Source organism: Melospiza georgiana, chromosome 6 (assembly GCF_028018845.1).
Source record: "Melospiza georgiana isolate bMelGeo1 chromosome 6, bMelGeo1.pri, whole genome shotgun sequence".
Lineage (NCBI taxonomy): Eukaryota > Metazoa > Chordata > Aves > Passeriformes > Passerellidae > Melospiza > Melospiza georgiana.
In genome coordinates, this window is record NC_080435.1 from 14,806,032 (window position 1) to 14,819,681 (window position 13,650).

At 56.5% G+C, this 13,650-nt stretch overlaps 1 protein-coding gene across 3 annotated transcripts in view; it reads right to left on the reverse strand.

The window, feature by feature from the left end:
- Positions 1–1,082: 1,082 nt before the first annotated feature.
- The window catches only part of DUSP8 (dual specificity phosphatase 8), a 40,751-nt gene continuing 28,183 nt past the window's right edge, over positions 1,083–13,650 (reverse strand). For all 3 annotated transcript variants that reach the window (XM_058026112.1, XM_058026113.1, XM_058026114.1), the window contains exons 4-7: positions 4,170–4,336; positions 2,902–3,061; positions 2,591–2,714; positions 1,083–2,204 (exon numbers count right to left, since the gene is read on the reverse strand). In XM_058026112.1, coding sequence (XP_057882095.1) covers positions 1,112–2,204; positions 2,591–2,714; positions 2,902–3,061; positions 4,170–4,336 — 1,544 coding nt within the window. In that variant the 3' untranslated portion in view covers positions 1,083–1,111. The remainder of the gene's footprint in view (positions 2,205–2,590; positions 2,715–2,901; positions 3,062–4,169; positions 4,337–13,650) is intronic.

A 13,650-nucleotide genomic window follows, 5' to 3' on the forward strand; every position in this document is an offset into this window, starting at 1 on the left:
AGGTGACTCCCACCTCTCCCCCTCCAGCAAGGATGGGCAGCCAAAAGGAGGGGAGGGGAGGGGAGGGGAGGAGAGGGGGTATGACTGGGATTGCGTGACGGCCAGGATGGGGACAATGCCTAGGACGGCGTGATGGCTGGGACGGTGGTAATGGCTGGGATGGAGATGAGGAGAAACAAACAGAGACCAAGGTGGGAAGAAGAGGCAGCAGCTTCCAGAAGAGTTTTCTGGCTCAGTTTGTGTCATAAGAAGGTTTTATGGTTTGCTCGTTTACTTGTTCATTTCTAGAAAAAGTGCCCAGAAGAGTCTCCTGTCCCCTTGTTGGTATGCTCAGAGAGAAGGGGGGAAATCTATGTTGTGGACATTAACTATAGAAGGAGCCACAGGCCTCAGATATTGCTTAGAAACTCGTATTTCAGATTTAAATACCATACACAGTAAAAATAGAGCTGAAAGTACCGCCCCACATTGTCTGCAAATCATTGCCAGAATGAACAGCTTCAATAAATTAAAAACAAAACAAAAAAATTGAAATATTATTTACGTCTCAATAAAAATTGCAGTAAAACCATTTACCTTTTCTTTTGTGTGTGTGTTTTCGGGTTTTTTTTCTTTATATTATATATAATATATATTTATATATGTATAGGGCTGCTCCAGTGCAGCATTTTTAGGATACTTAGCCAGAGAAACACAGCGGAGCATGCTTAGTGCACCAGGGTGCAGGGAAGGGGCAGCTGTGGTCCCCCCTCCATGTGCTGTGCCCCATCACCACAGCCAAAACTGCAATCCCTGCCACTTCCCCAACTCTTCCCACTTGAGTTTTAGGCCCGAATTTTGAGTGTGGGGTCTCTAAGGGCTGGGGCGCCCTGGGGATGGGCGGGGAAGGACCAGGGTGAGTGCAGGAGGGACACTAAGCATCCGCCGCTATGTTTCCCGACTCTGGAAAGACTCGTCCACCTTCGCTTCGGTTTCAGCGCTTGCGCTCCCGAAAATGCACGCGCAAGTATAAATACACCCCCGAGCCCACCGCCCCCCTTCCCGCTCCCCCCGGTTTAAATATCCCCCCTCCCCAGCCCCGTCCCAGGTCTCCAGGCACCCCGGATGAGTGTCAGGACACCTCGATGATCTCCATGCTGCCCGAAAAGCTGGACTGTTTGCTGATTTTGCCCAGCTCTTCCCGAGCCCTGCCCTCCGACATGGTCTCCTCGAATTCCATCTGGCAGCTCCTTCGCTTGAATTGCTTCTCGGCGCCGGCCTCCTCATGCCAGCTGTGCCGCCCGTCCCGCGGCTCGGCCCGCGCCTTGTCCCTCAGTCTGATCTCGCAGCCGGCCGCCGCTGCGCCGCAGCCGAACGGCGGCGGGTACGGGCCGGCGCTGGCAAACAGGCCCCCGCCCGTGCTGCCGCCAGCGCTGCCGGAGTCCTTGCCGAAGTACCAGCCAGCCTCGCCCGAGGCAGCGCTGGGGGACTCCAGGTGCACCCCGCTCCAGGCATTGGTGGCGGCGCCGGGCGCGGCGGGCGGCTGGCCGAGCCGCGGGGGCAGCCCGTCCTCGGCGCCGGGGCTCTTGCGCGTGGCGCAGGTCCCGCCGACGTTGAGGCTGAGCCCGTGGGCCGGCGAGCCCGCTGCGTGCCGGTGCTTCCGCCGCTGCCTCACCTTGGCCTCCAGCAGCAGCTCGGGCCCCGTGGGCCGGTCAGGGCTGTCCGCCCCTGGGGAGAAGGGGCTCAGGCTGCCCGAGCCCGAGGGGCTGTCCAGCTTGCAGAGTTTGGGGGCTTCCCCAGGTCCAGGGGGGCCAGGGGGGTCCTGCCGCAGGCCGGGGGAGTAGGCGGACTTGATGTCCAGGGAGAAGGAGCGCTTCAGGCGGTTGGTGTCCTGGATGCGCTCGGAGGAGAGGTGCAGGCCATTGAGCCCCTGCTGCAAGCTGGTGGGTGACAGGACCTTTGGGGTCCCGCCCTGCCGCTCGGGGTCACTGGTGGGGGACGCCGAGCCGGTGCTCCTCGGCACATCCTCGGCCTTCTCTGAGGTAGGTGTTGGGGGATGCCGGCTGCTCTCAGCCACCTCTGCCGGGTCCTGCTGCGCGTCCCCCTCGCTCCAGTCGCCCTTGGACTTCAGGGCCTTGAGGAGCTTCAGGCTCCTCTCGTACTCCAGGAGCTGGCCCAGGAAGTTGAAGTTAGGCGAGATGGATGGGCGACGGTCCTTAACAAACCTGCCGAGAGGCACAGACAGCCCCGTTGGTGCTTGGTCCTTCAGCGGGCAACCCCTCCTCTCTCAGCCTCTTTAGGGAGAAGAGGCATCATCAAGAACCTTCTGACCAGACCCTCCAAAGAAAAGGATCTTGGGGAATCACAGGGCCTTGAGATGTCTGAGGATTAGAGCTGGGACTGCCTCCCCACTCCCTTTTACCACTCCCAACCATTCCTTGTTGCATGCATTTTATGACGGGAGGTTTGGTTTGGTTTTACTGGGACCCAACCAAGGCAAGACAGAGCTTCAAGGAGCCCTGACCCTCTCCTTCTGGGCTTAGCCTGCTTTCCTTCCCTGGAGTGAAGCATACTGGCATAACCCCCCCAGTACTCTCAGGAGAAAACTCACCTGTAAGCATCATCTGATGACATACCCATGGTCTTCATGATGTAGGCGATGGCAATGGTGGCTGACCGGGAGATCCCAGCCAAGCAGTGCACAATCACCTGGCAGCTGGACACCTTAGCTTTGTCTGGAGCATGGCAGAGGAAACAGAGAGAACAATGATGGTGAGCAAAATGGTTCCAGCCTCCCTCCCCAAGCCCCAGCCCCTTTGTGTGACAGGACAACAGTTGCTGCGAGCAAGACCAGGGAGGACAGAAGAGTTCAGGTTGTGAAGGCTGAGAATTGGAGGGTCTGCAACCATAAGAAAAGCTCACCAATGAATTCAATGGACTTGTCCAGCCAGGGAAGCAGCTTCTCACAGTAGTTGTCATTGACAGGAATGCGCATGAAGTGACTATCACAGATGAAGTCTGGCTTGGGACAGGAGTTGCTGGCATTTAGGACATAGCTTATCCCATTCTGTGTCATCAGGTCCTGGTGGGAAAGAGGCCATCAAATGATCAGCTGAGTTCAGCCCTCACCATGTACTGAAGGTCTGTCTTGCCATGCACACTCCCTGCCTTTTCCCATCCCAGCATTTTCTCCTGTGGGTCTCCTAGTGCTGCCTTGGCCTAGTTGATGATAATACAGCAGAGATCAGCTGAAAAGATTGTATCAATTTAGATGACACAGGTTTCAACCTCAGTAGATCTTTATTTTGGTCTAAGTAAAGCGAGCAAGGCCAAAGACACCTGGAAAGGGGTTCCAGAGGGAAAAACCCAACAACCCCAGTATGAGAGAAATAGGAAAATACAAGAAAAAGAAAATAGCAAAAACTCTGAACACTGTGAATGTATCAGCTGAGGAAGAAAGGAGACATCTCACCAACAGGGTGGAGTGAGTCACTGGTAGCACCCTACATTAACCAGTGTGGCCAGAAGATGCTCTATCCATAGACAACTGTGAGGCCTTGTGTGGGCAATGCTTCTCTTCTCCAGCACGGGGCCACATTGTGGGGACGTCAGAAAACAGTTCCAAAACATGGACAAAACCCTCCAAGGAGGTAGGGAGGGAAGAAACCATTGATTTCCCTGCCTGGCATTGGCTGCTCAAGATTTTGGCCCCAGGATTTCAGCCCTGTGTCTCCAGTGGCCCATTCCTGCCCTTCCAGCAGGCTTGATGGAGCCAGTCCAGCTCCCAGGCTCACATTTTTGTCATTTTTTTCTTTCCTTTCCTTCTACTCCCTGTACATAATTTCTCTCTCCCTCCTTTCTGTCTCCAACTCCCGTCTGGTGTCATGGTCTCCCTCCCTCCTTGCCTGCCATGGATGAGGACGCCTGGCTGGCTCCCTCATGGCTGCAGTAGGCAGATGCTTGGCAGCACTTTATCTACAATTCCTCTTTCTTTCTTCTCATCATTACTTTTCCTTTAAACAAAATTCCTTCCCTGGTGTGACATCACAGCACAGCCTTTCTGGCACCTTTCAAAGGGCACTGTGCGGTCTTCCCACTGGGAAGGAGAGGAATCCTTAATACCTTCACCCCTCTGCATGACAGGGGTCCCCAGTGGGACAGGGCAGAGTGTCCCCTCAAGAGGGCTGTACCTTGTTCAGGACATCCTTCTGGGAGCCCAGGTAGAGATGTGGCAGGATGCGCGTGGGGCCAACGTTGGCCACAGGCAAGCACGGCTGGGAGATGCTCATCGGCAGGATGGCAGCTGGCTTCCCCTCACAGAGCCCTGGGAAGCAGGAGGAGAAGGTGGCAAAGCCTCCTGTGGAGAAAATGAGGACATTGAGCTTGGAGCAGTACAGCTGAGGTCATCAGTAGCTGGCATCCCGAGGCCCGGGCTGGGGACAAAGTGGGGATAACCCTGCAGCCCTGAGAACAGAGCCTCCAGGGGCAAGAAGCCACCAGCCACCACCAACCAGTGCACATACATTGTGATGGCCATGACACACACACAGAAAGGAATGGAGAACCAGCTCTGACTTCTCCCTGTCACAGCTGGATATTAATGCACATGTGAGGCATCTCACACCCTCTCCAATGAAGTTGGCTCTTCTCAGCTTCATTCAGACAAATACCAGGAAGAGACAGTCCTTTTCTTGGCTCTCTACTATTCTGAGGACAGGATCACCTTCTGATACCAAAATCCATCAGGGCAGGATGACAACAAGCCAACCCACTGAGACACAAAGCTCCTGGGGCCTGGGAGGTCAGCCCAAACCTTTCTGCACTGGCTACACACACATCATGATTTCTGAGAGACACCCCCTCTGCCCAGCCCTGCCAAGCCCATGATTTCTGACACACCATGGTGACATAATGGTACTTGCAGGCCACTGCTGTTTCTCATGCTCTGATCTTGCTGAATGTGGCAGCAAGCAGTGTCCAGTTTACTGAACTGGGCTGTTGGGCAGTCACACTCAGCCTGAGCATCTTGAAACCCAGTGTTGAAAGAAAACCCCCAGCTGAGGTTGCAGTAGCTGGCATGTGACAGCCAGAGGTATTGTCACAGTGTCTGCCATGGTCAAAAGCCTGAGAGCCAGTCCTGAAAGCTTGAGCAGGGCTGCAAGCCTTGCCCTGCTTGCACAGCAGGCAGCAAGGAGAGCTGGAAAACTCCCAGTGCTGTTGCATGTCCTGCACAGTTGCATAAGACCACTGATCCTGATTTGCTCTCACTTGCTGATCCTATACTCCAGGACAGAGCCAGGTCTGGCTGGCAGTGGCCTAATTCCACTCCCCTCCAGCTGAGGACATCTGGGTGGCAGCTTCATGCAATGGAGAGGAGCTTGAGTCATATCTGCCTCAAGTCTCCCTTGAGGTTTCCCCAGTTATGTGAATGAGCAGATGCAGCTTGACATCACCCAAAGGGCAGAGAGGACTTGGGGGCTTGAGTGCCTTTGACTGTCAAAGGGACCAGTATGCTCCCACAAGATCCTTCTGAAAGCCCAAGTCTCCGGACTGAGCGCCCTGAGAATCCCTGGCCCATCTCCCCAGCTTAACAAGACCTTTTAACAAGCCAGTCCCTCTCCCCTTTGGAAGCAGGGCAGCCTTGGCATATTCTCAGTTTACCTTCTCCAGCACTTTGGCAACATTTCTGCTGATCCTCCTGGAGCACCCTTCTGGCTGCTGGTGTGGCACCCACACTCTAGAGAGGCATGACTGGTGCTGCAGACAACTCATCTGACATGTTTGTGAGATGAAGGTGATGGAGAAGCCAAAGCAGTGCACAAAATCATGCTCACACCACTTGGGAACATCCAAAGTCCTCCATCACACTCCATCTCAGCACGTCCTGGTGTCAGCTCCCACTGGCCTAAGGAAAAGGCGTCGTTCAACAAACCTCTTTCCTCCCCTCTGTTTTCTTGTCTGGCAGCTAACACACCTCCCAGCTTTAAAACCCAGTAAAGACAGGAGGGGTAGAGTTAAAGCACCTTATCTTTTCCAGCACTTCTTTTTCTCTTGCTCCCTCTGAAATGACATCACCCCTCAACTGGGACATTAAATCAGAGCAAAAGCAGGAGGCCCAGCACAGGTGTAGCATAGCTCTGGTTACTGCTCATCCCTGCACTGTGGCCCCATTGCCAAGGGCTGTCCATCGCTAGCCAGAGCTCTGCATGGACACACGTGACCTCCCTGCTTTGCCCCGTGCTGATGCCTGGGGGATGCTGGGGCAGAAACCCTTGGGAAGTGTTTCCTTCAGCTCCCCCTAGAGAAGCCTGCAGCACTTGAGCTTGAGTGGGGCACAGATCTGACCCTGGGCTTGTGTGAAACAATGTGGGAATTTTTCTTGAAGGAACACAACACGTTTTTGGGGAGTAGGGTGCCAGGGATCAGTGCCTGCTCTGGTCCATAGGTGCCCAGCCTCTTGCACTCACTCACATCCATCAGGAGCTGCCCAGGGCAGTGGATGGGTCTGTATGGCTCTTTAAGGTGATCTCATAGTTCAAGCAGGTCAGGGTATGCTGCTCTCTGTCCATTGCCTGTGCCCACCACACTCAGCTGGCAGCAGATCCTCTGCCTGGGGAAATCCAGGCAGGAGCTAAGGGGGCTGTGAAGCAGGCAGGGATGTCTGGAGAGTGGCAGCAGCACCCTCAGCTGCAGTGCCTACCTGGGCAGGTTGCCACAACTGGAGGATGCTGGCACCTGAAATGATGCCCATAGCTGAGCTCACTTGTCCTAAGCAAAGCCTCAGCCCAGTGTCTGGGAGTCCAGGCATGCTCCCAGTCCCCCTGTCCTCATCTCCCCCATACTTGCAGCTGCTGAGGGCAGTCTGGGCTTGGGGGAAACCCTAGAGATGGGGCCAGGTACTTGACACCATCCCAACATGGAAGTGACGCTCACCCCACCCTGCAGCGGCTGCTCCCGCGTGCCTTTCATTTTTAGAAAGTGAAGCAGCTCTTCAAACAATCCCAAAGGCAGTGAATGTCCCTGGCTGGGCTCCAACTGATACTTGGGCTTTCCTCCCCTCTATGCCCCAGGCCATGGATCCCAGGTTTTGCTGGCAGAGAGCAATGAGGTGAGGAGCCAGGGTAGCACCACTTCTAACCTTTCCTCTTTTATTCACAATGCTCAGGCCAGAAGCACCATTTCTCTTGGCATGTGTGGAATCAAGCCTAGGAAGGAGTTGTATCTGTCATGGAGTGGGTGTTTGGGGATCTCTGGTTTCTTTTGGATGCTCCCCCACCCTGGTGAGGGCTTGTTGGGTAGGAGCTGGTCCTTGTATGGCACAGCCCAGTGAGCTGCTCCTGGTTCCAGCATGGAGGGCTCTCAAAATCATTCTCTGGAAAAAACACTGCCTGCCTCCTACTGCAATTACCTGAGGCAGAAATGATGCCCAGGAAGAGAAGTGGGAACTTGAAGGGAAGGGAACCAGAACAAAAGTGGGGACGCTTTCACTGCTGCTGCTGAAAATGGAGGAAAGAGGAGCCAAGAACCAGCATCAGACTGGTTCTAGGAGGTCTAGAAAGTGAAAATCACCCTCCTGCAAGTGACAATCACACTGAGGCACAGGGTGTTGCAGCAACTTAGTGCCAGAAGAGTGCAACAACGGGGAACTTGTATCTCCCTACCCAAGGTTTCACTCACAGGGTGCTGACCACCCTTCCACCTCCTGCTGTGTCCTGCAGAGACCCCTCTGGGCCAGCCCCCAGCCCTGCTCTGCATGGCCCTTCTGTCAAACAGAGGAGAGGGGAAAACACCACAACTTCTCCCCTATCCCCATCTCTGCCAGGCCCTCCCCTCTGCTCATTTTCCAGCTGAGCATCTATGATAACCACCAGTGAAACTGGATTTATTGTGAGAACAGATGCTGCAGAGGGAAGGCAAAGAGCCTGGCAATCTCCCCAAGCCTGTCCATCAGGCTGGGGGAAGATGCCAGCAGCATCTTTGAGCAGGCTCCTGTGGTACCTGCACTGCTGCAGCTGTTGGGAGCTGTGTGACTCCTCCCCTCCAGCAGCAAAGGGCACAGGGAGGAGGCTCTGCCCTCTGCCAGGCCCTGCACCAGTGCCTGCCTACGGCTGCAACCAAAGGGAACAAAAACAGACAGGGAAGGAGATTACAAGATGTAAAGACAGAGATGTTGCACTCCTGAGCTGGGACCCTGACACAGCTGGGGAAGTCTCCACTGCCCTGGCTGTCACCTTCAGCTGGTTTCTGGGGACATCCTAGTCATAGCTGGGTCACTGACACCTGTGAGTTGCACTGTGCCCTTCTCTGCCAAGGCTGGACAGCAGTGGTGGTGCAGAGAAGGTGACACAGAAGGTGACAAAGTCCTGGCTGGGACAGGGATGTGGTGTGGCATTATTTTCTTCTGGTGGTAAGCCTTAGCTTTAGGGATTTACAGTCCATTTACAATCCATGCATGAGATGCTAACAGAGACACTGCTGAGGATAAAAGGAAGGCGTGGGACACATGAAGCATGGACATCCCAGCTCCCTGTTGTTTCCTGTGTCCTTCCCTGCACTGAGGCCATCTTTTTAGGCCGGAGGTGTAAAGTGGAGCTGGGGCTTGAGAAACCTCTCACACCTTGCTCTGATGGCTGCACTCTGCACATTCATCTCCAGCCCCATGGACTCACCACCTCCTTCAGAGGCCTCTGAAAAAACCCAGCAGCTCTGGCCTTAGTGCTGTGCCCCGCTGACAGCAAAAAGCTGCAAAAGAGCTACCCAGGGCACCTGCCTCACCCCAAAACTGCTCTTTAAGAGAGCCACACGCCTCATGAACACCCCCAGCCCCATGAGTCTTGTAGAAGTTCCCCGAGAGACACACTGAGCAGCATGTCCTATTCAGCAGCCTCCTCTATGCATTGCAGGCTCAAAGATCCCCATCAAGATACAGGGAAGAGGTGACATGTCACAACTGCTGTGCCATCAGTTTGTGGTAGCAAGGAGGAGGGGATCCAGAGCTGGAAATCCTCCTGGGCCAGCAGCTGCCACCCCCCACTCCTCACCTCCAGCTGTCACACCGGAAGCTAGAAGGAGACCTGCAGGGCTATTAAAGATGTGTTTTACAGCCCACCCTCATGGCTGCAATAATGAGAGTCGGAGAGCAGCAGCCAGAGCTGTTCAGAGAGCGGCTCCCCAAGCAGCTGCCAGAGGTTTTGCGGCAGCCCACAGCCTCACCAAGGAGTTTCGCACCTGTGCCTGTGCTGAGACCCTCTGCCCCGCTAGAGCTGCTGGCAGCTGAGGGGGCTGAGGGAGGCCAGGCTCTGCCCAGCTCTCATTAAAATGCCTGTGGTGGCTGGGAGCTGCTGCCAGGGCGGCACGTGGCAAGGAGCAGCGGGGCATGCAAGCGAGCACGCGCCTCGGCTTGCTGCTGGAGCAGCCGCCACGCCGGCATGGCTCCCTCATCACTGCGTTGTCTTGGTGGCCACGGTGGTGCCTGGATACCCCCTCTCCATCAGCCCAGCCCCTCGGGGGACATGCTGCTCCCAGCACTCTGACCCATCCATCCCCAAGTGTTTGTTGAAGCACCTTGCTGAACTGAGGTACAGCAGGAGATGACAAGAGCTGGGGGGACCTGAAAAACCCCAGCCCTCACGTGCTTTATGCTCAGCTTGCTTATGACAATGAGCCTTAGTCCTCGGCCGAGCATCTCTGCCGCAGGTTGAATTGAAGGACAGAAAATGGAGGAGTCTGGCAGGCTGCACATCAACCCCCAGAGCCGCTGGGAAAATCCCTCTTTGCAAACGCCATCTCCCTGGCTCTCGTGCTGGGAGGGAGCCTGTTGGAGCCGGCAGCTAAACCGGGCGGGATGATGAAACACTGCTTACTGCCACCCTTACTCACTGTGCTCCAGGGAGCTCCGGGGCTTTGTCAGCATTTCCTGCTGCCTGGGATGTGTCTGATTTTTCCCCCTGCCTCCATCCTCACTGTTTCCCCGGGTACTGGTAGCCCCCTTTGATTCAGCCCATCCTCCCAGCAATGCCTGATGTGGACACAGCCCATTTGCTTGCGCATCCTTCCCACAAGCCTGGTGAAATCCTGGTGCTCCACAGCCTGTCCAGCTTGCCCTCTCCTGGCCGATGCTCTTTCGTGTCCCCCCATCTCAATGCATTGGAGAGAGATGTCCAGTTTTCAACCAGTCTCTTTTTCCACTCCCCCAGTCCCCTGCCCAGGTTTTACCATCCCCTCATTTGGCACAAAATTTCATCACCCCACTGTTGGCTCGTTTCTGTTTTTTTATTTTTCTCCCAGGCAGTGGGGATGAGAAAGCCGATGAATCAGCCCTATTATGGATTCATGTGCATTCCCTGTTTCCCCAACGGTCACCCCGAACAGCCTCTGTCCATCTGCTGCTACAGTGCCCTGCTGCCTCCCAACCTGTGCCAGCCCCCCATGCCTTGCAGGCTGGTTCCAGAGCCTGCTCCCATTCTCCCAAAGAAACAGAAAACATCTTGAAAAAAATGAAAAGCAGCAGAAAGGAAGCCCTCCGCCTACACAACCACGGACACACTCCTCGAGCTGTTGAGCTTGATTTTCCTCTGGTGACTGTGCCTGCTTTGGACCAGCCTTACTCGTTCTAAGTAAAGAAAAATGTGTCATTTCCAGGAGTGACTTATTACTAATGACACCATCACTGGGTTATGTGCTTCATGCCACAAAAACCTGTCAGGCACTTTTAGCAGCCTCCCATTTTAAGTGGTGATGGAGGGGAAGTTGCTCGATTCAACCCTTCGGTAATCTAGGTCATCCCAGGCTCGGCATATTTTTAAGCTGCTCCAGTTAATATCCCCTTGCTCCGCGTGCCCTTCGCCCTGTCACTGGGGGGTGTAAGCACTGCAAAACCCCTTTCTGAAAGAAACCACCCAAGATGGGCAGGCAGGGCAGCGCCGGGGAAGCGAAATGGCTCCGGCGGGCAGTGCCTGTGTGCGGGCAGCAGCGCAGCGCTCTGAGCCGATGGCCCCTTGTTCTCCGCGCCGTCCTCGCCCGTCCTTGCCCCGAGCCCTCTCCTCTGCCCGGTTCCCCCCCGCCCCCGTAACCGAGGGCGCAGAGATGCTGGCGGCAGATCCTCCTGGCTCCCGCAGCTTTCCCCCTTCCCTTCTCCGCTCCGTCCGCGCCCTCGCCCAGCTCGTCCGGACGGCGAAGGGTTCCGGGGAGCCCGGAGCGGTGCCCGCGGCCAGGCGGTCTCACCGGCTCGGGTGCGAGGGCTGCCTAGCGCCGGGGCCGCTGCAGATGCTTCTGCCCGCTGCAGGCAGCCGCTCACCTGCCTGAAGGGGCTGCCCTCTCCGCGCAGCTCCCGAGCCAGCCCGGCCGCCTCCGCCGGCGCTGCGCGCATCGCCCCTAGCTGGGGACCGGCCATGGCTCCGCTCCGCTCCCCTCCGCACGCTCCCCGCTCGCTTCCATCTCCCCGCTCGCCAGCTGCCTGCGCTCTTTGTACGGCCAGCACCGCGCTCCGCTCCCCGCCGGCCGCTCGGCAAAGGCGATCTCCGGCCCCCGGGCAAAGCAGGGCTCCGGCGGCGCAGCCCCCTCTTCCCGCTCCGTCCCCATCGGAAGGAAAGCCGCCGGGCCGGCTGACAAACCTCTCTTGTCCCTGCTCTCCTTCATCCTCCGCACCCTTATTTTCAGCTTCATCTGCCCCTCGCGCATGTCTGTCCAGAACTGGTCCTCGGAGGGAGCAATCATTACATCCACGGGCATCCAGGCAGCTGGGCTGCGGCTCGCGGGGGCACCTCTCACCGTCGCCAAACAACAGCTGGCGGGCAAACAAAATACTAAAAAAACCAAAAAAGCGCCCCTGCAGCAGAGCAATGCCAGCCTCCCCCCGGCTCCAGCCTTCAGGCTGAAAAAATAAAAACCATTAAAAAAAAGCCGAGCGGGGTAGGGGGGCTCGGCGTAGCCCCCTTTCCCCGGCCGCCCCCCTCTTCGCCGCCCGCCGCAGCCCGAGTGAGCTCAGCCCGGGAGCAGCCGCCCCATCCGCCGCCGCGCTCGCTGCGCGCCCGTACCGCGCTCATAGCTAACGGGTCAGGCATGCGGCCGCATTCCTTACTCAGCACACAGACACGCAGCACAACGCCGGGCTGACATATGCTTCGCTCCCCGCTTAAAGGCGCAACCGCGATTTTCTCGCCTGCCCAAAGCCCCCCGCAGCGGGAGAAGGATCGCAGCACCGCGCCGGCTCTGGCCCCGCGCAGCTAATACGGGCACGGCAACGCGGTGGGAGGAAGCTCATGCCCACACCTCATTTTAGCACCTGCCGGGGCGGTGTGCGATCAAACCCCCACAACGAAGGGGGGATGCAGCACCGCACTCCATCCCGGCTCCCTGCTGCTCCACGTACCGTAAGGGAACCCCACGGCTGCACCCTCTCCCCACAGCGGCTCCTGGCAGGACCAGCGTGCATCCCCTGGGCGAGGTTTAACTCTGAACCCCAGCAGCAGCAAGGGCAATGTCATGATCTCAGATTCCCAAGAGGGAAACTGAGTCACAAAAGATTAAATAACTTCTCCGGGGCTCTTTGGTGCAGGGCAGAGCTGGGGACGAGATAGCAGGTCCCTAATGACGAGCTCATCTTGTCCCTTAATGTCTCCACTGAGAGCATCACCCAGGAGGATGCTCATCCTGGAGTGGTCCCAAACAGCTGACGATGAATGGGTCCCAACAGCTGGCAGGAAAAGGGGCTGCTGGCACTGGGCTGCTCACACCTGTGCGTGGCCATGTCAGATGGGGTTTTCTGCCCGGTCCCAGCAAAGCAGGACCATGCTCTGGAGGAGACGTACCCTCTGCCAAAGCCTCCTCACGTGCAAAACTCCAGCAAGAGGGGACATGTGGGAATAGCCCTTCCTGGTCTCACTGGGGGTCTATCCATCTCTAGGGGCTTCTGAAGCAGGTGGGGAGTGATGTATTTTCTTCTTTGCATTTGTTCTGCGGGAGAAAATTACTTGTCCCCCGCTTCCCACCCGCAGAACTGCTTAATACATCTCCACACAGCTCCTTACGAGTTTATTGCTCTGAGCCCAGGCCTCCAGAAAATCATTCAGGATTATAGTAAGCGGGGGAGAGAAGGGGGGGGCATGTATTGTGCCTTTGAAAATCTGAAGCTTTATGGGCTGAAAAACCCCAGGCTGAGCCATATGTGAGTGACTTCAGTGTTTTTCCTTTGAATGACATCACATGAGATGAGGTCATTGGCATTAACTAAGTGCTGTCTCCTCCCCCCCACCCCGAGCGGAGCCAGCCTCCTAACGAGCCTTGTTGTTGTAACAAATATGGTTTGATTATTATCAGATGTAGGTCAGAGGTTGGATAAAATTCAAAGCGTGCTCCAACTAGGCTGGAAGAGAGAAGCAGCCTTCCCCCACAAGCCGTGCTCGGGAAGTGACGACCACAGCACGTCCCCAGGGGGATCTGTGGTCCCCCACATTTGCCACCACTGTCACTACAAGGGAGGGCGCATGATGCTGGTGGCCAGTGCCAGTGCCTGCCAGGGATGGAGATCCCTCAGTGTCCCACTGCCACTGCCCCAGCAGAGCTCTACCGCTGTTGGTGGGTGATCCACCTGTGACATGCTCCAGTGGCTGTGGCTGGGGGTCTACTGGGGGGCACCTAGTCACTCTCCTGGGGTCACTGGGCAGTGGCAGT